The sequence below is a fragment of the Argiope bruennichi genome, chromosome 3, assembly GCF_947563725.1.
Source record: "Argiope bruennichi chromosome 3, qqArgBrue1.1, whole genome shotgun sequence".
Classification (NCBI taxonomy): Eukaryota; Metazoa; Arthropoda; class Arachnida; order Araneae; family Araneidae; genus Argiope; species Argiope bruennichi.
Genome location: NC_079153.1, coordinates 61,372,526 through 61,396,197, shown reverse-complemented (window position 1 = coordinate 61,396,197; position 23,672 = coordinate 61,372,526). Strand labels below are relative to the sequence as shown.

General features: G+C 24.7%; 1 protein-coding gene across 1 annotated transcript; it reads left to right on the top strand.

Moving 5' to 3' along the window:
- Positions 1 to 218: 218 nt before the first annotated feature.
- On the top strand, positions 219 to 18,352 carry LOC129963027 (transmembrane protein 184B-like). Its single transcript, XM_056077033.1, has 9 exons — positions 219 to 417; positions 8,143 to 8,354; positions 8,443 to 8,605; positions 9,304 to 9,394; positions 11,376 to 11,451; positions 11,533 to 11,624; positions 11,734 to 11,903; positions 13,530 to 13,780; positions 17,070 to 18,352. Exons 1-9 carry the CDS (start codon positions 414 to 416, stop codon positions 17,301 to 17,303), a joined length of 1,293 nt encoding a protein of 430 aa, XP_055933008.1. The 5' UTR covers positions 219 to 413; the 3' UTR covers positions 17,304 to 18,352.
- The last annotated feature ends 5,320 nt before the right edge of the window (positions 18,353 to 23,672 follow it).

Here is a 23,672-nt window from a genome sequence, read left to right as displayed (position 1 = left end):
AATCCAACAAAAGATTAAATAAAGGGAACTTACTTTTAAAATATATATATTATATTATATTTTTTGGAAAACTAAAAAAGTGTTTTTTGTTTTACAAACAAATTATCAAAGAATTGTTAAGACGAAATTATTGACCTTTTCAACTGCCATGTTTTCACGAATCTTTCTCGTTTCCGAATCTGGCAATAATTATAATACAATTTTGACGTCATGATTTATCAGAGCGATTGTTTGTTATGTCTTGTACAATGACGTAAAAAAGTGTCAAGAGTGGCTGTAAAATAAAAGTTTGACACATTTTTTTATAAGGCGTGACATCTAGCATACATTTGTAAGATATTTGCATTATTTCCGATTGTCTTCATGTCTTAGATGTGCCGCCTATTAAGAACATCTGGAGTCGGGCTTTTATCATGGGTGAGAAAAAAATCGGTTAATTTACATTAATATTGTATTTCTATTTCTTCTAATGTTCTTCACACTTAGAATAATATCTGAACAATTTCCTATTGCCTCATACTTTTTTCTGTTTTCTTTATTATAAGTGTGTTGGTAATTAAAATGAAAAGATTGACATTTTTTACGTTACCGGAACTGAATATTTTAGTTACACTTTTACTTTGAGTTGTAAATGATTCAATGGATTAAATTGAACATTTCATAAGTCATTCAGCTTTTTATTATTACCTTTGTTTGAGTGTAAATATGCGGCTTCAAATGACTGCACATAAAATTATTTTAACGTTATGGTTGTTGGAAGAATGGAAATTTCTCATACTTACTTTGGAACCTGTTGATTTTTTTGTAATGAATCTCATATTTTATTGTAAATCTTATTTTGGAATGAAATATTCATTTATTCTAGGTTAAAACATAGCTATTTTAAACATTATTCTGTCACAATTTTTTTCTTTTTATTTTAACGAAATGAAATTTATATTTTTGTTTCTCATTATACTATGCAAACTTTTTTTTTGATATAATCCTTTTTATAAGCTGATATATATTATTATGTCATTGAAATTTCAATTACTTGTAATTTGTTAAAACTTCATTAATAATTACCATATTTTTCATCATACTCCTTTTTCTTTTGAATGAAATCCACATACTTTTCTGTTTACTTAAGTTTATTGACATTGTTGAAGTAGAACTACATAACATTTTTTAACTAGTTACATCTCTTATAATACAGTGTATTGAATCATTTCCATTTAGAGTATTTTTACTTTATCTAAGTGGAGTTATTTTCTTAAAAATTGCATTTCTTCTTAGTTTGATATTTCTAAATTATTATCATTCATAATTTAATTATTGCATCCATGATAAATAAGAATCATCATTTCTTTTCCTATCTGACTGTCATCAATGTAATATATTGATATGTAAATTTTATACTAAGAGTTTTGTCTTGCAGATACAAAAATAAAATGGAGTAACTAGTGTCAGTATTATGATTCTCATGCTTTGAAGCTATATAATATATGTAGTTTGTTAATGCATTTGTGTATAGCATAGACATATTTTGGTTTTAACTATTTGTTTAGTGTGAAATGCATGGGTGATTTTAAATAGTATATCCTCCTTTACCTCTTAAAATCTTAAATCCAATTATTAATTGAATGATCCAGGTGTTATATAAAATTGTATAAATCTAATTTGATTAAAGTGATTTGTTGAGAACAGCTATCAAGTTAAAATAATTTCATGTAAAAATCTTATATTTCATATTATGTGTAGTAAATAAATAAAACTAAATGTAAATCAATGTAGTGTTATAGATAATACCTTTCAGAAAATATTTATTTTACGATTTATTCATTTGCTGCCATTTCAAGTAATATAATATTAAGATAGAAGGAAAAATCACCTTTTCCCATCTTTAAACTAACATATAACATTATGAAATATTAGAGAAAGGTATTTTTTAAAAGCAAGATTGTCTTATTAATTACTGAAATCTATATTACAATTGCATCTGAAGCTTTGGCAAATTACACAAGCCACTCTATAATCAATGAAGAAGAAATAAAATTAAATTCTTAAAATATTATCTGTTTCTAAAAAAAATATTATACAGGAAATGGTATCTTTTCTGCCTACTTAGATATTAAAAATATTATGAAAAATTGTTGTATTTCATTCTTTAGTATACAATATCATTAGAGCTCAGTAGTCATTAGTTATACCTGTAGAGAAATGCTATCTTGATTTTCTGTTTTTTTAATATAACTTCTGATAAAAGAATGGGAAAAAAGTACTTAAGTGATAGCTTTATCTTCGTGAGTAAGGAAATGATTAACTTCTTAGCTGTATTTAAATACTCTTTGTTGAATGACTGGTATTAAAGCAATGCACTCGACAAAGCTAGCCAGATAGCTGGAAGTGAGAATATGGGAACACATTTAGAGCTTATAGCTTCATATAGGTTACTTACGAGTAATTTATTTGAGGTGCAGAATTTTCATGCGATATTCTAATTTAACATTGGGGAATTAAAGTTACTGAAACTGGACTTTGAGAATCATGAGATCAAATGCCTGCTTAACTCGGAAGTTATGTTTGATTACAAAAAAATATAATTTTAAAAATACAGAAGCATTAAATCAGTGTATATATATATATATATATATATATATATATATATATATATATAGTAACCAATCTAAAGTAAGAAATAGTTTGAAAACGAAACTAAAAATTATTTCCTATTCAAACTAAATCCAAAAAAGGAACAGGGAAAAAAAAAAAACAAAAAAACTTCATAGTATTTAGAGAGTGCAACTGCAGCTACTTCTAAAACACAGATGAATTGATACAAAAGTATTAAAATCAAGTTAATAGGAAAATAAAAAACTAAATAAAAATTAAACCAAATAAAAAAAGAATCCGGCCTGAAGACTTTTTCAAGGGTCACCCTCAGGCAGGGATTCAAAGAAAGGGATTTTTTTCTGTGAAGGAAATGCAGACAAAAGTCTAATAATGATTCCTCGTAACCCAAAAATCCCTTGAAATTAGGCCTAAGAGATATACCATTTTAACAGAAAGGAAAATACGAAGCAACAAATTAGAAGGAAATAACCACTACTAAGTAAAAATACAATAACAATAAAAACAAAAATACCATAAAATAACACAAGAAAAAACAAAAAGGTAATAACATACCATCAGCAGTCAAGGAAATGTTAAGTTATCGATTGTGATTCCCGCTTTTTAAAAACACAAAGCTAACAGTAATTTAGGTATAAAATTGTAGGCTCCCAGCACCATCTATTGAGTGATCTAATATGCAAGGAAAGTTCTATTTTTATTTAAGCCAAAGGATAAATCCCAAACCATACCTTGTTTAATTAAAAAATTGACATTACAGTAATTCCTAGGAAATTCATTTTTATTTAAATTTTTAATGAGGTTGTTTGATGCTTCAATATAGGAATTTTTATTATTGCAAACCCTTTTGATCCTGTTAACTTGTGAGAAAATAAGATTTTTGAAAATTTTAGTGTTTAGAATGGTAGTTACATAGTTTTATTATTTTAAAGTTGAATTCATCCCTTTTATCGTATATACCAACTATTGTTTTATCATTAGCAATTTCGATTTTTAAATCCAGAAAGGTAGCCTCAAGTTGATTTTTATTTGTTTCTGTTAGAATTAAATCTTTTGGATAGCAATTAGTAACAATATTAGTATTGTCGAAGTTAATCAAAAGTAGGTCATCAATATACCTCCACCAGTTTATTAAATTATATTTAAATATTTTTTTCTCATAGTAATGTAGGAAAATATTAGCTAAAGCACTTGAGAAAGCTGTTCCCATTGGAATGCCCTTAACTTGTTTATAAAAATTAATACCCTTAAAACGTAATTTTCAGTAATATTAAAATTACATAACTCAAGTCAGTTATTTTTAGGAATGATATTTTCATTTAAATATTCATCATATATAAAAGTGCAGACCTTTATTAATTTTTCATGAGGTAGATTAGTGTATAAATTTTCGAAATCAAAAGTATTAAGTTTATTAATGTTGTTATCTTTAAGAAAATCCATTACTTCTTTGTTACTAGAAATAATAAAGGTGTCTTCATCTTTTATTTTGTCCATTATTATTTTTAAGTATTTAAAGAAATGTTTACCCGTATAGTAATTATAACTGCCAGTGCTGCAGGTCACAAATCTGAATTTTAATGGATTTTTATGAAATTTTACTGTTGGGAATAAATAAGGATAGTTAAGAGAGCAAGTCTTAGTTTTGGTTTTTTTTGTGAAAGCTAGCATTTTTTTTATCTAATTCTTTTTCCCGGTGTTCTTTAACATATAAGTTGCGTTAGAGTTATATTCTTTAATTAAAAGTTCTTTATAATAATATTTACAAATTAAACATAAATTATTTGTTGATTTATCTATTACTGTAATAACAAATTTTTCTTTCATTTTTCAATGTTTTACTAAAATAAATCCCATGTTCTTTAGATCTGTCAAAATCAGTATTCATTTTTATTTTAATTTCCGTTAAAATTCTCACTTTCCATTTTCCGAAACCTTCCGCAGGCCAATGGTATTTTCTAGATAATTTAGCAATAAAAACATCCAAATCATTACCAATAGAAATCAAAATTTTGTTAAGGTTTGTTTTTTCTCTTAATCTAAATTTTGTTCCTCTTCCCATCAAATCTCTTAAAGAGTTGGATTCAAAAATTTTTAAATTACCTGTAATAATATGACCTTTATCAACATCTATAAAATATTTATAGTTTTCTTTGTTACAGTAACAATCTGTTTTATTTATTTTATCTACATTTTTACTATAGTAATTATAATTACAAATTTTTTTCTTTAAAGTTGAAGTGTAACTAAACACTATTGAAACAGTTTTATCTGATAAAGGAAAAAATATATTATTATGTATTTAAGTAATTTTAGATATTTGAAGTAAATATCCAAGAATTTAATCACACAGAATTCTTTGTAAACATTATTTTTATTATTAAAAAGTAAATCGTTTTTTCCAATGTTAAGCTTACATTTAATAAGATCTAGAATAATACATTTTCTGTACGAATTTTTAAACTCTAATTCCCCGAATTTATTATTTAAAAACCATTTAATTTTATTATTTCTAAGACCAAAAATGTATTTCCTAATTTTGTGAATGTTTTCACTATTGTGTTCCAGATTGCAGTAATTTTGAAATTCCTCAAATATAATTTGAAAATTGCCCCCTTTTCCTTTATTTCTTTTAAATCTTTTAGAATAGTTATCTTTATTTAGAAATTTTTTAAATATGGTAAATTTGTTATAAATGCAATTATTGTTTAAATCTGCGTAACCTTACCCATTTAATTTACTATTGAGATCATAAGGAAATAAAATCTTCAGGTTGCAAATATAAATGTTTTCCAGATCTAATCTTTTGTTTAATTCGTTAATATTGTCTTCTAGAATGTAGATATTAATATTGTTAAAATTATGGTTTTAAAAATGCTCCAGTTCGAAGTCAGTGGTCCTATTTTTTATGAAGTTTTTTATATTGGATCTGTGATTGTTAATTTTTAAATTAAGCTCAATGCTAGTTTGGCCAATATATTTTAAATTACATTCTGAACAATTAAGGAGATAAATCAAGTTTTTGTTTTTACAGAATATTTGTAATTTTGAGTTTTCATCATTGATCTGTTCCCTATCTGCTAATGGACATGTCTTACATTTCCCGTTTCCACAAATTTTATATATTTTTTGTATTTTTAAGATTTTTTAAACAAAACAATTGTGTCAGTAATTTTTTCTCCGTGACTGCTCCTGACACGAAGCTATCCACAGTGCCCCTTGTTAGAGCACCCGATGGGCCATGCGCTATGATAAATTCGTTATTAACTTCTTGCATAGTTTAATTTATTTATTAAAATGAAAATATATCTCTGAAACGCCAAAAAAACATGGAATTCTCAAAAAAGCAAATTCAGAAAAATGATCTGAAATTCTAAAAACTTTTTAAATTTTTTAGACAATATATTAAAAATATATATATTAGCGTTTTTTCTTTTTAGTGTTATTTTATGGTATTTTTGTTTTTATTGTTATTTTTGTTATTGTATTTTTACTTAGTAGTGGTTATTTCCTTCTATTTTGTTGTTTTGTATTTTCCTTTCTGTTAAAATGGTATATCTCTTGGGCCTAATTTCATGGGATTTTCGGGTCACGAGGAATCATTATTAGACTTTTGTCTGCATTTCCTTCACAAAAAAAATCCCTTTCTTTGAATCCCTGCCTGAGGGTGACCCTTGAAAAAGTCTTCAGGCCAGATTCTTTTTTATATTTTTTTTATTTAGTTTAATTTTTTTTTAAATTTTTTTTTTATTTTCCTATTAACTTGATTTTAATACTTTTGTATATATATATATAATATGAAGTGATCAAATATTCTAAATTACTTAGTATTATCATTTAATCTTTTTTTCTGGTTAATAATAATAATAAAGAAAATACTGATTTAGTATAAAAAACATTCTGGATTATGCTGATTTGTACTTAGTGTAATAAATAGTATGAATTTTACTTATAGCTAAAAGGTTTATATTAAAAAAAAAAAAAGAAAAGAAATAGATTTCATGAATGCTTTTGAATGAATTTCTTTCTCTATTTATCATATGATAATGTTTTTATTGGCCTCAAATAGCCATCAATATCCAGTTATTTTGCACTCCTAGCATGTAGTATGAATTCAGTTAAGTGAAAATAAAACTGCTGTTCAAAATAATTGGTATTATATGAGACATTAACTATTATGAATGAAAAATAGTGAATGAAATAACTTCAAATTGAAATTATGAAAGCAAATAAATCTAATATTTAAGTTTAATGTACTAAAAGTTTAATTAGCTTTGCATTTTAAAAATTTGACAATATTTTCCCACATGCTTGTGGAATTTAGAGAACTATTGTTAAACTGTTACAATTAAAAAAAATAATATGTCAATAAGATTGATAAAATTGAAATGATTTTTTAATGACTGCTATGCACTTTACCAATATTTTTACCGATCCTCAAAACATCTTTAAAGCTGTGTATTATTTAGAGTTTGTTGTGAATTTTCTTGTATTGAATTAATGGCCAAAAGGATGATCACAAAGAAGCAATTTGTAACATGGAAATAAGAAAAAGATGCATGGTATGATGCAGAGCTTGTAGAGTCATATTTGTAAAATATTTGGTCTAAAACTCATGAATAATAATTGCACTATGAGAAACCCATGAATTTTGTTACATTTCAGACCTTTTTCAATTAATTGTGTCATGCAAATGGCATAGAGTACTCAAATAATAATTTTTCTATCCTGTCTGGCCAGTTGGCAGGAATTCACAATACACAACAAAATGGCATTAAAAAAGCAGTTAACATTACCTTCAGTTTTGAGCAACTTTGACAGGATCTTTTTTTGTCTTGCTTCATTTCATTTGATAGGTGAGCTATTTTTGTACTGAAAGCATATATCCAAGTTTTATTGCCAGTAATAATGCATTTTAAAAGAATTATTTTGAAAAAATGTCCCTTGTTCAGTAATGGCTCTTACTGTCAAATAACAAGACCAATTCACTGACCTTACTGATTCCTTGACCATTAATCAAAGTGGATGATTTACTAGATGATGGATTCTCTATCTTCTTTTTATACCTATCATTGTTGTTTTTAATAAACATACATCTTTAAAAAGCATTTTCAGTATTCCAGATGTTTTTGTAGCACAAATTTCATTGCAAAAATCAAAATTTAATGTATGTTCTTTGCTTAGTGACATGTGCAGTTTTATAAAAAAGAGTAAAAATTCTTATCTCAATAAAAACAAATTTACTTTCAGACAATAAATTAAAATAAATTCTTGATTGTTACCAAATGTTTATAGAACTTGTAAAAATGTTTGATAAAAAATTTGCAGCTACTACTGTAGATTTATTTGAAATGAAGCATTTCAAATACTTTTTAATCATAGTATAAAACCATTCATTTAAAATTTAAATTTTCTTAAAATACCTCTGAATTGTGCATTGATACCTAGTAAAATATCCGTGTTTGGTTTTTGTAGAACATTGTTGATAGAATTATTGAAAAATTGTGTTTTATACACATATTTTTATTTTAGGAGAAATAAATGTAACCGACTTAATGAACATGTCAGCTGTTTCACCTTTGCCTCTAGAAGTTGATAATGGGACACGAGATGTAGTTATGGATGATAATTCTACTGTAAATGGTACTGATGTTGATGTTCCACCCACTTTTCTCCAGACAACTGGAGCTCAAGTGATATCTGGGATATTTGTATGGTTTGCTCTTTTCTTGACATGCCATCAGGTTCGTAGCACTTTATATGTATTTATGAATTTTAGTAATTTTTTTTTCCCTCCATCAGTATTAATATCTCAATTTTTCTCTTCCATAGATATATAAGCACTTGCGATTTTATACAAGTCCTTCAGAACAACGATGGATAGTTAGAATATTATTCATTGTCCCAATATATGCTTTTGACTCATGGTTGAGTCTTTTGTTTTTCCGTGATAACTATTATATATACTTTGATAGCATCCGGGACTGGTATGAAGGTAAGTAAAAATTATGCTTGAAAAAGTATTTAAAACTTTATAAGTAAACAAAAATGTTAATGTTAATTTATTTTATCATTTCTGTCTGAAATTTGAAAATTAACTATAATTTTCTTTATCTCAAATAGGAATTTGTTTTTAATAAATTTTATTAGCTTTTACAAAATACTGACTCTGCAATTTTTTATCTATTGCAATTTCTAATTTTAATTTTTTCTTCATTTTGAAGTTGTAAAAGTTAGCTTTTACAATTGATGCCTACAGGTCTGCAATGTGTGTTCCAAAGTGGCTTTGGACTTGAATTTTTAATTCTATATTAAAAACTGTGGAATTTTGCTTACTTTTAAATGTTGTATAAACTCTACTATAAAGAATTTGGAATGACAGATAATCCTCTTTAATAAAACGTGTGCATTGAAATTCGATAATACATTGTTGTTTAAAATAATTCACTTTAAATTGTAAAATAAATAAATAATAATAAATAAAATAAAATGCACAATCATAATTTTAAGCAAAAACGTGAAGATGCTAAAGTTTCAGAGTGCCGAGAAATTGTTCAATTATTTTATTTTAGTTTTAAAATGTATCATATTAATGGCATATTAATATAGAATTGCATTTATTTTCTCTACCAATTTGGTGCCAGATAAATTAAATATAATTTTATTATTAATATAGTGCTATTTTTTTTACAGCTTTTGTGATTTATAACTTTCTCAGCTTATGTTATGAATATTTGGGTGGTGAAGGCAACATTATGTCTGAAATTCGTGGAAAACCAATCAGGTATATATATTTTTTTATAGTATAAAACTGAAGCAGTATTGTATTAAGTAAATTTAAACCTCACATCCACTATATACAGTTATGTTTCAATTGGATTATTAGTGTTTTTATCAAAACTCATTCATTCATTATTGGCATAAGATTTGTTCCATATTCAGGTCCTCTTATTATGTGCACCTTCTTGAGTTGATTGTACAGATAATCTTTGTTCACATATATAATTTTTTATAATTTTTTTAAATGTAAATGCAATATAAGTGTCCTATATGGTTCATTTGATTTTAAATATTACTGTATTAAAATATTTTGAATATATAGGGTAATCCAAATTAAACCAGAGATATTTAGACCTCACTATGGGACAAATTATTTGACAAATTCTACCCAAAATTTGTATACATGCTCTCTTGAATACATGGTTTTGATTTCTGAAAGAAGAGGGGGGGGGAGGGCTAATATTCTTGCCATTAGGGGAGAAAATAGCTTTGCAAAGCAAGCAATTTTTATAATTCTTAACGTAGGCAATATCTGTACCTTTATAAAGATGTAGTGAACATTTTTCACAAAAAAAAAAAAAAAAAACCATTGTCATGAAACTGACTTTATGTAATCTCATGTAATTTCTTCAGTTTTTGTACTATTGAAAACAGAAACGTTTCTTTTATACTTGTAAAAAGGTTTATATAGAGGCCCACTGATGATTAGAAATCTTTGAAAAATGCCTTTTACAGTGAATTATATTTAAAACCCATATGAGGTTGCGATTCTACTTGATTGACCACATGAAATTAAAAAATTGCAATTGCAATAGTAGAGCAGGAAATAAAAAGCGCACATACAATATTATGGGAATCAGGCAGGCTATAGACAACAGTGTGAAGAATTATGATGAATGACTTGAAATTTTATCAATTTTAGATATTCCACTTAGCAGTTGCTCCCTAATGATAATAAAAGAGCATGAAACATTTTCTTTGATGTTCATTATTCAGATTGAGAGTAGATCATGAGTGGCTCTGTCAGGCATTGTAGAATGATGGGGGTCATATTTATTTGAATAGCATTGAAAACATACATAATTGCCGTATTTGAATTATACAAATCCCCTAACAAAATTCTGTTGAGCGCTCCAAAAGTGATATTGGGCTGTGACTTCATCTCATCCTTCATGAACATCTTTGAAGAAAATTTGATTTTTTGATAATGGTTTGATCTTTACTGGTGCTTTACTAGGTGCTTCAAAAATTTATCATTCTCTCATTCAACAGAGAAATTGTCTTTATATAAGATAATGCATTCTGACATATTGTATGTCCGTACAATCACTTAAGTACAAATCCGTACAATTAAGACAAAAGTGATTGTTAGGGCATTTTTAACATCTTAATTGCCTTGATCACCATTCTAACCCTCGTTGTTGTGGTTTTGTGAGAATATTTAAGAGTTGCATTTACAAAAGTAATGTTCCAAACTTAGCTGTCATGGAAGACAACATATATCCTACCTTCAAATGAATGTCATATGTTTTGCTTTGGAATGTATTGTGTTTAGAGTGCAATTTCTTGAGCAGAGTGAAAAGATATATACCTTATCATAATGATAGTATTTATTTACATGTGATAGCATTAATGTTGCACAAATCTTTTTCAGTCACACTGTTTAATTTGTAGTTAATATTATATAGTAAAAGTTGCCTATTCTCCCATTGGTAATATTTATTCTATCTCCACATAATAGTGCATATTAATAATCATTGTTAGGCATTTTTAGAAATATGTTAATTACTTATTACACATTGCCATTTACTCCCCTAATGGCAGGAATATGAACTAATTATATATATACTAGAAATTGCAATTGTATATTCTAGAGAGCATGTGTGTGAAATTTGGATGAAATTGCCCTAGTAATTTTACCTACAAACAAATCTAAACATCACCTATTTAATTTTTTTTAAGTGTTGATATTTATGTTTTTATAGATCTAGCTGGTTGTATGGTACTTGCTGCTTGAGAGGAAAGACATATACTATTGGTTTCTTACGCTTTTGCAAGCAGGTACTATTTCAATTTTTTAATTAATTTTTAATGTTATCATATTTTAAATCAATATTTATTTCTTATTATATTATTTTTTAGGCAACTCTTCAGTTTTGTGCAGTGAAGCCTCTGATGTCAGTTATTATTCTCATTTTACAACCCCTTGGAAAATATTCAGATGGTGATTGGAGGTGAGAAAATTGTTTCTGCATTTTTGTAATCTAATATTTAAGAGTTTTTTTTAATTGGGAAATACTTGTTTCAAAAGTCATGTTTATTAAGATTTTCTTTTTTTTATAGGCCTGACAGTGGATATTTATATATCACTATTATTTACAACATCAGTGTTACTCTTGCTCTTTACGGATTGGTATTGTTCTACTTTGCAACTCATGAACTTCTGTCTCCTTATGAACCTGTTTGGAAATTTCTTACTGTGAAGTCCGTTATTTTCCTATCATTCTGGCAAGGTATATATCCATCATTCAGAAGTATTGCTGCTTTATTTCCTTTAAATTTGGCCAGACTCTTCACTAACTCTATATTTTGCAAATAAGTTTTGGCTATTACCTTTTACGTTATTCATAAGGCAGTTATGCTTCATTACTATGGCTTAATAAATGTATTCCACTTTTTTTAAAAAATTTATTTATTCATTTTTTGCCTTGTCAAAGAACTCTATGTTCTTGAACAATTTCCAAATGGCATAAGCCATTCTTTTCCTTAATTCCAATTCAGAATGTCTTCATTTTGATTTAATGACTTATTTTTTCTTTCAATATATTTTTGAGCTAATGCAAGAAATTCAAAAGTAGTTATTTTTATAATTTTATTATATTTAAAAACTATTTTAATATATACTTATAAAAAGTTTTTTAAATGATTTTTTATCCATTTTTTTTATTAAACAATTCTTTTCTTCAAATTTAATAATTTTATTGCTATTGGTGTTTTAAACAACTTAAAAAAATTATTGATATCTATGATTTGAATTAAAGGGACATTAATAGATTAATATGTAAGTAAATTATATACAATATAGTTCATTCGTTTTTCAAATAATGTTTGTTGTGTTATGATTTAAATAATTTAATGCCAAAGACAGAAAATTAGCTCAAACTATTAACAGGTGAATAATTCTTTCATAGCCAATGATAAACAAACAAGCAGTGAATAATAAAATTTTTAATTGCATGCTTCTTCATCACTGCATTTATAGATTTACGATTTCTATTTTTCAAGATCTCATTTCTGTGTTTTCATTATATACTTATTTTGGAACTGTGAAAATCTTTGCAAATTCAGTTTTCCATATTTTTGCTATTATAATTATTTTTTTAAGCATAAATAGAATATTCTTATCACTTTTCTTTTTAACGTCCATTTTCATCTAGGATTGTAGATTTTTGTATTTTTGATTAATAATTTTTTACATTATTATTTATTTCAAAATGAATTTAATTCAAATTAAATTAGAAGTTTATATTAAGATTTATTTTTCAATATTTTATTTCTGTGTTTATGTAAAAGCATATGAAATCATTTCTAATTTACTTGGCTATATGTCATCAGCCTGCTGATGATAGTGATCATTCTTCTCTTAAAACCTCTTTAACTTTCACTATTTAAAAAATCAGTATCACACTATCCTTTATGATATAATTTGTTAAAAATTATATCATAAAGGATTTATCTTAAAGGAAATTATTTGAGAAATTAAACTATTTATTACTATCTATATTTTCATTATCAGATTATTTTATAGTGACTAAACTAAGCATTTTATTTATTAAACTGTAATATTTGAGATTATCATTGTGAAATATTGCTGATATTGAAGAATACTTTTCATCATTCTCTATCTAAAGCTATTATGAATAATTTAATGCAAATTTCTTCTTTTTGTGATTTTCAAAAAATATTATTTTTAAAATTTATTTTTAGTATTGTAAAAGAATGCATTATTTCCCTTTTATTGAAGTAACAGAAAATTAAAATATGTTGAATTCATACCATTTATTAAGAATTTTGCACTTTTGAATGTATTAAATGGTTTTATTGTTTCTTGTCATACATTGTATGTATTATTTTTTTAGGATTTGTGTTGGCAATTCTTGAAAAGGCTGGAGTAATTGTACCAATTTTTGCCACTCGAGCAAGCATTCATCATACTGCTAGTGCTGGTACTGTTTCAGCAGGAATTCAGAATTTCTTGATTTGCATTGAAATGTTTTTTGCAGCACTTGCTTTACGATATGCTTTCCCTTATCACGTCTATATGCAGGATTGTACTACCGACTCTCAAGGTCGTTCTGTTACCATGCAAAGCATATCAAGCAGTTTGAAGGTAAATATATATATATATATATATATGATTAAGTTAAGATTTTCTAATTATATATACATTTTCCCTTCCCCCTAAAAAAACCTATAAAATTAAAAAAACAAATGACTTAGTCTATTTTCTCATTAAAACATTTATTATATCTTATTTAATTTTTTAAAGTAAAGTTTAAATATTTTTTTAATTAATGAAACAAAATGGTTGTCATTAGAAACTAAATATATTTTAAAAGGCATGTGTAAAAAAGAACAATTTCATGAGATAGTTACAAAATATCCTATATAAAATCTGACTAAAGAATTTGCAGAAATTGATGCTATATAAATTGATAAGAAAAAAAGAAAAAAAAAACCTTTTGTTTAGTAATCATCAAATAGCATGCATCATGATAACAAGGATGTTATTTATGTTTTATTTCACCTGAGTCTTTAATTTTCTGTGACTATGAGACAGTGATCATTACCTTTTTTCCGTCTTAAGATCATGAATTTGTCTTGCTAAATTCTAAGCAATAATAAAGAGAATTTGTTGTTTTTTAATTCATTTAATATATTGTTTTTCAGATAATAGGGATTTTTTTTTTTTTTTGCTTACTTCTCTTTGCTTTTTTTACTAATAAAAACTAGAGGGTATTGTTATTCTATCTAGCACATGAATAGTGAGCACTCTTATTCTTATACTGCATATACATACAGGGGAAACACAGAAATTTCTTTTTTTCCCTCAGTTTTAAGTGGCATTCCTGTGGCATTTTTATTTTATATTTGAATACCTATTAAATACACTGATTAGTTTAGATATTTTTTTTTTGCAATAATATACTATAATTACTTTATTTGTTTATTATATCTCCTCCATTAAGAAAAAAGTCGACTCTTTCTGATATATAATCCTAAAAAAAAAATATCTTTGTATGTTTATCTATGTACGCTTTGTCGTTGTATGGGATGTTTTTTTTTTTAAGTAATTCTTGCATGTTAAAAAAAAAAAAAAAAAAAAAAAATCTTTCATAAAATTGTGTTTTGAGTAATTAGAACAGATTCCAGAAATATTTTCATGTATATTAATTATATTTTTTAAACATATATGTGAATTATTTCAAGTTTTATTTCTTATTATTAGAGCAAATTTTTATCACATATGTATATACTAATTACAATTATTTTCATGAACGTGATACCTTTTTTAGAACAAAAGACACTCAGAATATTTTGATTAAGATTCATAAAAAGATTAATCATGTTTCTTCTTTTTACTTTATTTGATTGAAGATATGCACAAATGACATTTGTAGCTTCAGTGTACTCATAATTATGTTGACCATATATTTGACATATATATGGCAGAAACTTATATATCTGTTTACATAAAATTTGTTTTATGGCAATATTTAAAATTCACATATTATATAGTACTTTTATAATTTCTAAAAATGAAATTAAAAAACATAGATATTAAAATTTAAAATATTTGTCAGTATTTAAAAAGTCAAATTTTGTCTATGATTTCAGATAACATAAATAACTTTGAATATGCATAGTTACTAAAGTTCAGCAAATAATGTTTTTTTTATTTATTTAATTCTGTTTGTGGTATATTTATGAATATATTTGGGGAAAGTAGATGTAAAAATTATATAAGTTCTATATACTGTAGAAACAATTGATATTTAAGTTAATAAAAATAATTAAAATAATTCTTTTTTTGTAAGCAAACAGCATATAAATTTTTGCATTTAAGAAATTTAAATTTTTTAAAAATCAGTGAGATTTTAAATAAAGCATAAGTAAAATTCATGTTGAAAATTTTTTATTTCATTCATAAATTATTTACGATGATAGAGTTTAAAGAAGAAACTCATTAAAGCTAAGTGCATAGGTTTTTTTTTTTGTTTTATGTATTGTAATGTAGGTTCAGTGATATAGATTTCTCAAAACTTATATTCCTAAATCTTATCTTTTAATTACCATTTATCATTATTATATGCTTCCCTATCTTTATTAATAAAAATGAAATTAAAAAAATATTTTATATGAAAAAAATATTGAATTCCAATTGAAAATATTGAATTCCAATTTCCATTGAAATCCAATTTGCTGAGCAGAATTTCTTTAAAATTTCCTCATAAATGCTGTGAAGAATAAAGAATGCTTTTGAAAGTTTTATGATAATTAAGTTAATAGTTTATTTTAAATAATTGAAAACTGTCCCTATATATGAAAGATTATATTTTATTTTTGCCATTCCTATAAAATGAAAATATTTTAAATTATTTGATTTTATTAAACCAAATTGTTCAAAGTATTGAAAGTTATAAACAATAAGATTTTGTGTTATTTCAAGTTTTACTATAATTATATTAAATTATAATATTTTACAATAAATATATTTTTTGCATTAAGAATTACAAATGTGTATGTAATAAATTCATTCTATTCATATCTTTAAACTTAATTTTTTAATGCACTTTAAAAGACTGAGGTGAATGGATATCTGGCTTTCTCCTACTTCTGAATTATTCAGTTTTTCTAACATATTTTCCAACTTTAAACTGCAGTATCATAAAAATTATATGCTCAAAACAAATGCTTGTTAAGCTAGTTTTAATAAAGTCCCCCTTTTAGACTTTGAATACTTTTTCATGATCTTTTATCCTTTCTTCTATTTCACTGCAGTGTGTATGCTAAGATGATTCCTTTACATGGTTAAAACAAAAAAGTTATTAAATGTTCAGCATTCTACCAGATAATGAAGAGAGGAACAATGTGAGGAATTGAAAGGTCTTTCTTGATTGATTTTCAAAAGAATTTATACATGCATTTAAGGCTTTAACTGCCAGTTCTCTTATATAGATGTGTTTTATAAATCATATCTGTAATTAAAGAGTTACAAAATGTATATTTTTGTTTGCATATTGTCATCCTATGAAAATCTAATGTAAAATATGTTTTTATTTTCCCACATGAGATTTGTATTTCATGTAACTATCATCAGCTGATGTGAAGTGTGATAATTATAAAACTTTTTTATGTAATAGATGTTTATGTTGATAAAAACTAAAATATATAGATTAACAACTGAATAGTTTTTTTTTTTTTCAAATAAAAAAAATGATGAGTGAAAATGAAACATTTTTTCAAATAAATTTATTTCAAGCAATGCTGACAATATCAACTAATCACTTATAAAATCTAATATATTCTTACCACTCAGTTATATCTATGTAATGGTTCCTTTTTTATTATATAAAATAATATATTTTATTTTGATAACATCTTCCTTTTTCTTCTAGGAAACTATGAATCCTAAAGATATTATGAATGATGCAATACATAATTTTCACCCCCAGTATCAGCAATATACTCAGTATACTGCACCAGCTGCACCTGTCAGCCATTGGGGAAGTATTCAAGATAACCCTGCTCCTCGACGCAGTACTAATTCTACACATCGCCAAATATCAACTATAAGCCATAATTACAATGAAAAATCAACCCTTCTTAGTTCAGATGATGAATTTCAATAACTTTGATGTGTGAAAATTGGAATTTGTTATTTTTTGTTTCTAGATTCATTTACTGTTATGCTACTCCTTTTTTCACGCTAAGCTTTCAAAGTACAATGTTTTTCTTGTACATTTTTTATATCTAGTCATACTGATGAATTTCATGATTAGAATAGTTTCTTCTGAAATTTTACTTTTTTTTCAACTTAAGTTTATAGATTTGTGTTTAAATTCATGTTTGTTTGTCAGTGTTTCCAATTTTTTATTATGTTTGTTCTGTTGATGAAATTATATATATTTTTTATTTATGATGATTGTTGGATTTCTTTTTTATTTCAAGAATATAAGAAAGAATTTAACATGTTGATGCTGACAGATACTACAAATATGTAACATGTAAATGTGTAAATGAGTGACCTGATGTTCCTGAGATTAAAGGTGATATGACTTAATATGCTGATCTTATTGTTAAAAAGGGGAAAAAAACTTCCATTCTTACTTATCTGGTTTTATTTTTTAAATTTTAAACTTTTTGGAATGATACTCTTTCATCTGCATTTATTTTGAATATTAAAGATCATGTTTGCTGTGAATTTATCATTAGCATTATTGAATACCCAATTCTAGATTAAGTCAGTATCAACATGTTAAGAACTCTAAATATGTTTCCTTTCTTGTTAAAGAAAAGAAGTGGAAACAAGAATTTCGAGCATAAAGATACATAATTAAATATTATTTGATTGTTTTAAATAATCCTTATGTTTCAGCAGCAGAGTACTTCATTAAATGATTTTCTGTTTTGAAAAGAAATACTAGCAGAAAGTTTAGTCCTCCATTAGTTATATTTCAAATTAAACCATTAAAATACTACATTATTGAACATTATATGTTTAAATTCTTAATTTTTCTTTCTACAAATAAGGGGGTTGTAATTTTTAGAAAATATAAGTTGCTTTTTCAAAACTGTTTTATCTCATCAAGGTTGATACTTTTTGGATCTGCATTTGTATTTTATATTTGCATCTATATTTATATATTTTAGAGAAATAACATTAAAATAGGGTAAATACTGCTTCTAAGAAAGCTTGCTTATCCAGTTCTAAAAAAAATTCATGCTTTTTTTTTTTTTTGTAAAGTTGTATTTTTTTCTTTTTTTAAAGAATTAGTTTTAAAAATGAATAACATTAATTGAAAAAGGTAGATGGATAATTTTATTAATGAAAATTGAATTGAATTAAATAAATAAAAAAATAAGTTAAATGATTTGTCTTGTCTTTATTCAAATTGCATTATTTATCTATTTAAAGGTTTTTTTTTATTGTGATATACATATCTGCACATACATATGTAATAAAATAATAATAGAATATATTATTATTCAGTTATTTGGAAATATTTTTAACTATAAAATGGTTCTTGTATTTTCTGTTTTTTTTTCTTTGGTTATTATATAAAAATTCAGTTTGCATACTTCAACTTTTGTACTTTTATTTTAATTTAGAAAATTATTTTGTATTTAAAATTATGATTTTAAAAATAATAAAAGAATATTCAAACAAGGTGCTGTGGATGTCGCATCCAATATTCTTGTAAATCAAAAGTGGATGAATTATGTGTATCTTTATCAAGTTTCCCCTAACAAATCTAATCATTTGAAATTAGATGCAAGCTTTAAGCAATTCATAAAATTATTTGGTGAGATTTTAAATAGAAATTTTAACATTAAGGATTATATTAGTCTTTTTTTTATTACAGTATTGTAGCATCATCATTAAATGAATGTATGAAGAGAATTATTTATAATCTTTGATGCATTTTATATTTTATTTATAGAAAACATAATGTACTTTCCTACCGTTTTATTTTGATGCAGGAATTTGAAATTATTTCTGAAGGAATAAGTACATTGTGCTAAAATTGATTTTGAAAACAAACTAAACAACAAACTAAACTAATATTTTCTAAAAATTCAACATGAATTTTTATGCTTCCATAATTGTTTTTAAATGTACCTAACACATGTGAAATATTATATTAAATCATAACATAAAAATATAAAAACATTGGTTTTAAAATAGTATATGTATCATGTAATAAAAATGTATTATTTTGTTTTAAGATTAGATTTTATGTCAGATAGAAATACATACTTTTTATATTTGCAGGTAAAATTGTATGTTCATAATGAATAATTTACCTTCAGTGTATATTAAGTTATGATATTAGGGTTATTTCTGTTTAGTTCTTTTTCAGTTTTGATGGTAATAGCTGTTTTTATTTTTTAAAACATTTCCCTTTATTTTATTACTGAATTCTTTATGAAGCTTGGAATTTTTCCATGATATTTAAAATAGTTTATTTTTTCTCTTTATGGTTGCTTAGCATGAAGTCTTCATAGTTGAGAATGTGAAAGTATTGAGTAAAAAGAAAATAGATTGATGACATTTTTAAAAAAAAAAATTGATGATTGATATTTTAAATGATCTTGCTTCTATTTGATTATTTTGTTTATCTTAACTTAAAAATTAGTTTGTAAAACTTGAATTTTCTGCAATATTTTGAAAAAAGTACTTTTCATTGTTATAGCAGTTATAAAAATGATAGTCATAATTTGCTAATCTGCTCATTATCTCTTAATATTCAGTTAATATATTGTATCATAAAAAATTGATATATTTATCTGCAATACTTTTTAGTCAGTCTTTAAAATGCATATTTTTAAGATGAGTTTTGACTAATTTTTGTTAACTTATGTACCTCAATCTATTAGCTTACCATGTAAATTAACTGTGTGTGATTGTTATAAGGAATATAAATTGTATGTCATGTTGTTAAGGAAACTAACAGCACTTACCTTGTTAAAAATTTTAATCATAGATGTATATTAGATAGCTCTGTGTTGTGATATATATATATATAAATAACTGTAAAATCATATATTGGATTATAATATTTCTTTTTCTCATGGAATTTTATCATAAGATTTAATGAAGAAACTTTTAATATTACTGTACAGAAACATTTATTTATCTAACCAAATTAACTAGCCTATATCAGCTTAATGATGCAGGTATCTATTTAATGTGGTATTTTTCTGTTACTATTCATAAACTTGGTTTCATAAAACTTGGTAAACTAATGGTGCACATTAAAGTATTAATATGTCAATACTTAATGCTTAAATGCTTAATTCTTTTGGAAGAAATCTTGAATGCTAATTAAATTATGCTTAATATTTATTTCAACTATGTAATATATTTTTTTATTTATTGCTTTTTTTAAACTTCAAAATATATTCAATGTGTATTTTTTTAGGCATAATAATTGAAGTGACTATATGTTTAAAATTTTTTGAAAAGATAAAAATGGTAATTTTTTAATATCACTTTTTTGTAAATTGTATATTATTTAAAAGCAAACTTAATTTGTATTTCATTTTATCTGCTTTATTTTTCTTATAATGTGGCATTTTACTCTGCTTTAAATTATTTTATGAATCTCTAATTTATCTACTTCTGTATTGGAATAATATTCCTTAAACGTGTTTTAAAATATTTTTTTTTGCATGTGTGTGTTATTGTGTTATATAAATGTTTTCAATTTTAATTCATCCTTTTTCATGCATTTCATTTTAAGAAACTCATTTTAATTTAGTTTTCATCTTGGCATCGTCTACTTTTTTATGAGCAGCTACCTATTTTACTAATTAATTTGTTGCTTTATTTTTACAGAATAAGTATACTTTTCCTACTTTTTTTGCATATTTATACTGTGTCTTTCATTATATGTTACAAGTAGCATTTTACACTTTTTACCATTTCTTATGTTTGTCTTGCATTTTCTATATATTATATACTTGTGTAGTTATTTTTTTTAAGGAATAATTGTTTATTTACTTTTCTTTTGTTCTGTCTCTTAAATGTTGGTTTCTTCTTAGTATTAGCTTTTTCCTCATATTAATAAGTACCACTGTAAACATATGTCTGAAGATATATTTATTTATTATGTATTTTAGGTTGATTCAAGTAATACTTTTTAAAGATTTTAAAATAGTGAGACCAAAGATTAATATTTTTGTTTTGATAAATCTCATATATTAAAATGATATTTTGTTATGTGATAAAGTTATAATACTTTTGTGCTGAATTTAATAAGATCACAATGATTTTTAATATTGGTTATTCAAACTGTGAAATTTTTTTATTTTTAAGAAAATTTAATTGTAAAATGATTTTGTATCTGCTAGTTAACAAATTTGTTTGAATTTATAGTTAAATTTGTATTTAAAAACTTTATTTACTGTGCAGTCTGTTCCAAAAATATAAGCATGTCTGAATATACTGAATAAACATGCAAATATACTGAAAAAAAAAAAAAAACCATGTGGAAGTAGTACATCTTCAATTATATTGATCAACTGCATTTAATTTAATCAGTTTAAAATATTATATGTGGTGCTGTCAATATCTGTAATTTGTAGGCTCTTTAGAACTTGATAAAAAGTTAATTTTTTATAATTGGGTTATTTCATGACATTATGCAAAAACATCATAATAATTTTTATTTCTGAACTCTATGAATATATATATATATATATATATATATATATATATATATATATATATAATATATTTCTTTTAGATTAGAATTTTCTTAGTTTCATGCCATTCAGATTTCTTATTGTATTAGTCATATATATAATATTAAAAAGAAAAAAAAAGCCTAATAGCTAATATAATCTGAATGTTCCACATGGTTTTTTTTTGGTTTTTTTTTAGTGCAAAACCAATAACCATATTACTGAAAAAATATTTAGTTTTATGGCCACAAATTTTTAGTTTCTCAGTGATATTTTAATGATTCCAAAAGTGAAATTCTGTGTTTATTTGACAGGACTAAAAATTTTCTGCACTGACTATAATTTTCATGGCACCCCCCCCCCCCCTTTTTTTTTTTCCTCACTGCATTACTGACATTTTCAGAAAGAGTCATTGATGGTCTTTTATAATTCCTTTACATTATGGAGACAAATATTTGGATTTTTTTTTCTCATCTTAATTTTGATAGTATATATGTAGCTCAGGACAATGCCTTTTCAAAATATCTAAGATACATTTGAAATTCTTTCCAGTTCCTTCTGATAAATTGTTTTATAGTTTCTTCCTTATAAAATTATTATTATTATTATTGTAATTCATTTATTTAAAAGCTATAAATTCCAGTTATTTTGGCCAAAATAAAAAATAAAATGAAATGAAAGTAACATGTGGAATAAAAGTGATAGCAATAATTTGTTATACTTGCCAGTGTTATTTATTATTTCGTTAAAATATGATCATATCCATGAATTTTGGAATATGATCATATATATATATAATCATTTTCCACTTTCTTTACATTAATATTACAACTCAAGATATGCAATTTTTGTTATTGAAGTTTAATTAAATAAGAATTGTTTTATATTGAAGATAATTCTTTGAAGATTTGATTTTGCTGTATTTTTTCATTTGTAATATCTTATTTCTGTTATTATTTTTGGATCAGACTGTAATAACTGAATATTTATTTCTAAATTTTGTGAAAAAAATGTTCAATTCATTTTACTTATATTTTGTAAGAATTGTATTTATGCATGAAAACATATCACTATTGTTGATATAGTGTAATGTATAAAGTTCTGAAATTCGTATACATTATGAAAATAGTTTTTTTAATGTATAAATCACATTTAATTTGAATATGTTTTATCCCAACATTTGCAAGGTGACCAATTTTTGTTTATTTCTAGATTTTGCAATTGTTTTATCCGGTTATTTCTGTAAATATTAAGTTTTGCAAACTGTGCATTTGGTATTAAATGCATATTGTTATAAAAATTAGTCAGTTCTAATACTGAGAAAAGTGCAATATTCAAATAAATAACTTTTATATGAGTTAATAATTTAAATACATTGTCGAGTATTATATAAATTTATTAAACAGTTAAAAGACTTATTTTAATGAGGAATTATCATGGAGTAAAGTGACTTATTGTCTATTTAGTTACATGACTTTACTCTTCAATAAAATGATGCAACTCTAAGCAGTTTATCTGTTTTTCTGTCTGAACAAGAATAGCATGGATAATTCATAAATAGCTTGTTGTGCTGTGTAAATGTTTGATTGTTTATACGTCATTGGAATTTATTCTCCTTTAATCTGATGTAAATGTGCGTGGCTTGTTAAAAAGAAATATTTGATAGTTTTTGATGCAAATATGAATTGTATAATAAGACTAAGAATACTACCTGTAGCAAAACTGTCACAATCCGAATTTGCATAGTTTTTCCTGTAAGTAGTTGGAGAAAAAATTTGCCTTGTGATTGTGACCTCCATGTTTCTTTCCTG

Bases quoted from the DNA above. Each gene is read 5' to 3' on its own strand.
- LOC129963027 (XM_056077033.1), top strand. The intron at 8,606-9,303 runs GTAAGTAAAAAT...TTTTTTTTACAG, and splicing joins CATCCGGGACTGGTATGAAG to CTTTTGTGATTTATAACTTT. The intron at 9,395-11,375 runs GTATATATATTT...ATGTTTTTATAG, and splicing joins ATTCGTGGAAAACCAATCAG to ATCTAGCTGGTTGTATGGTA.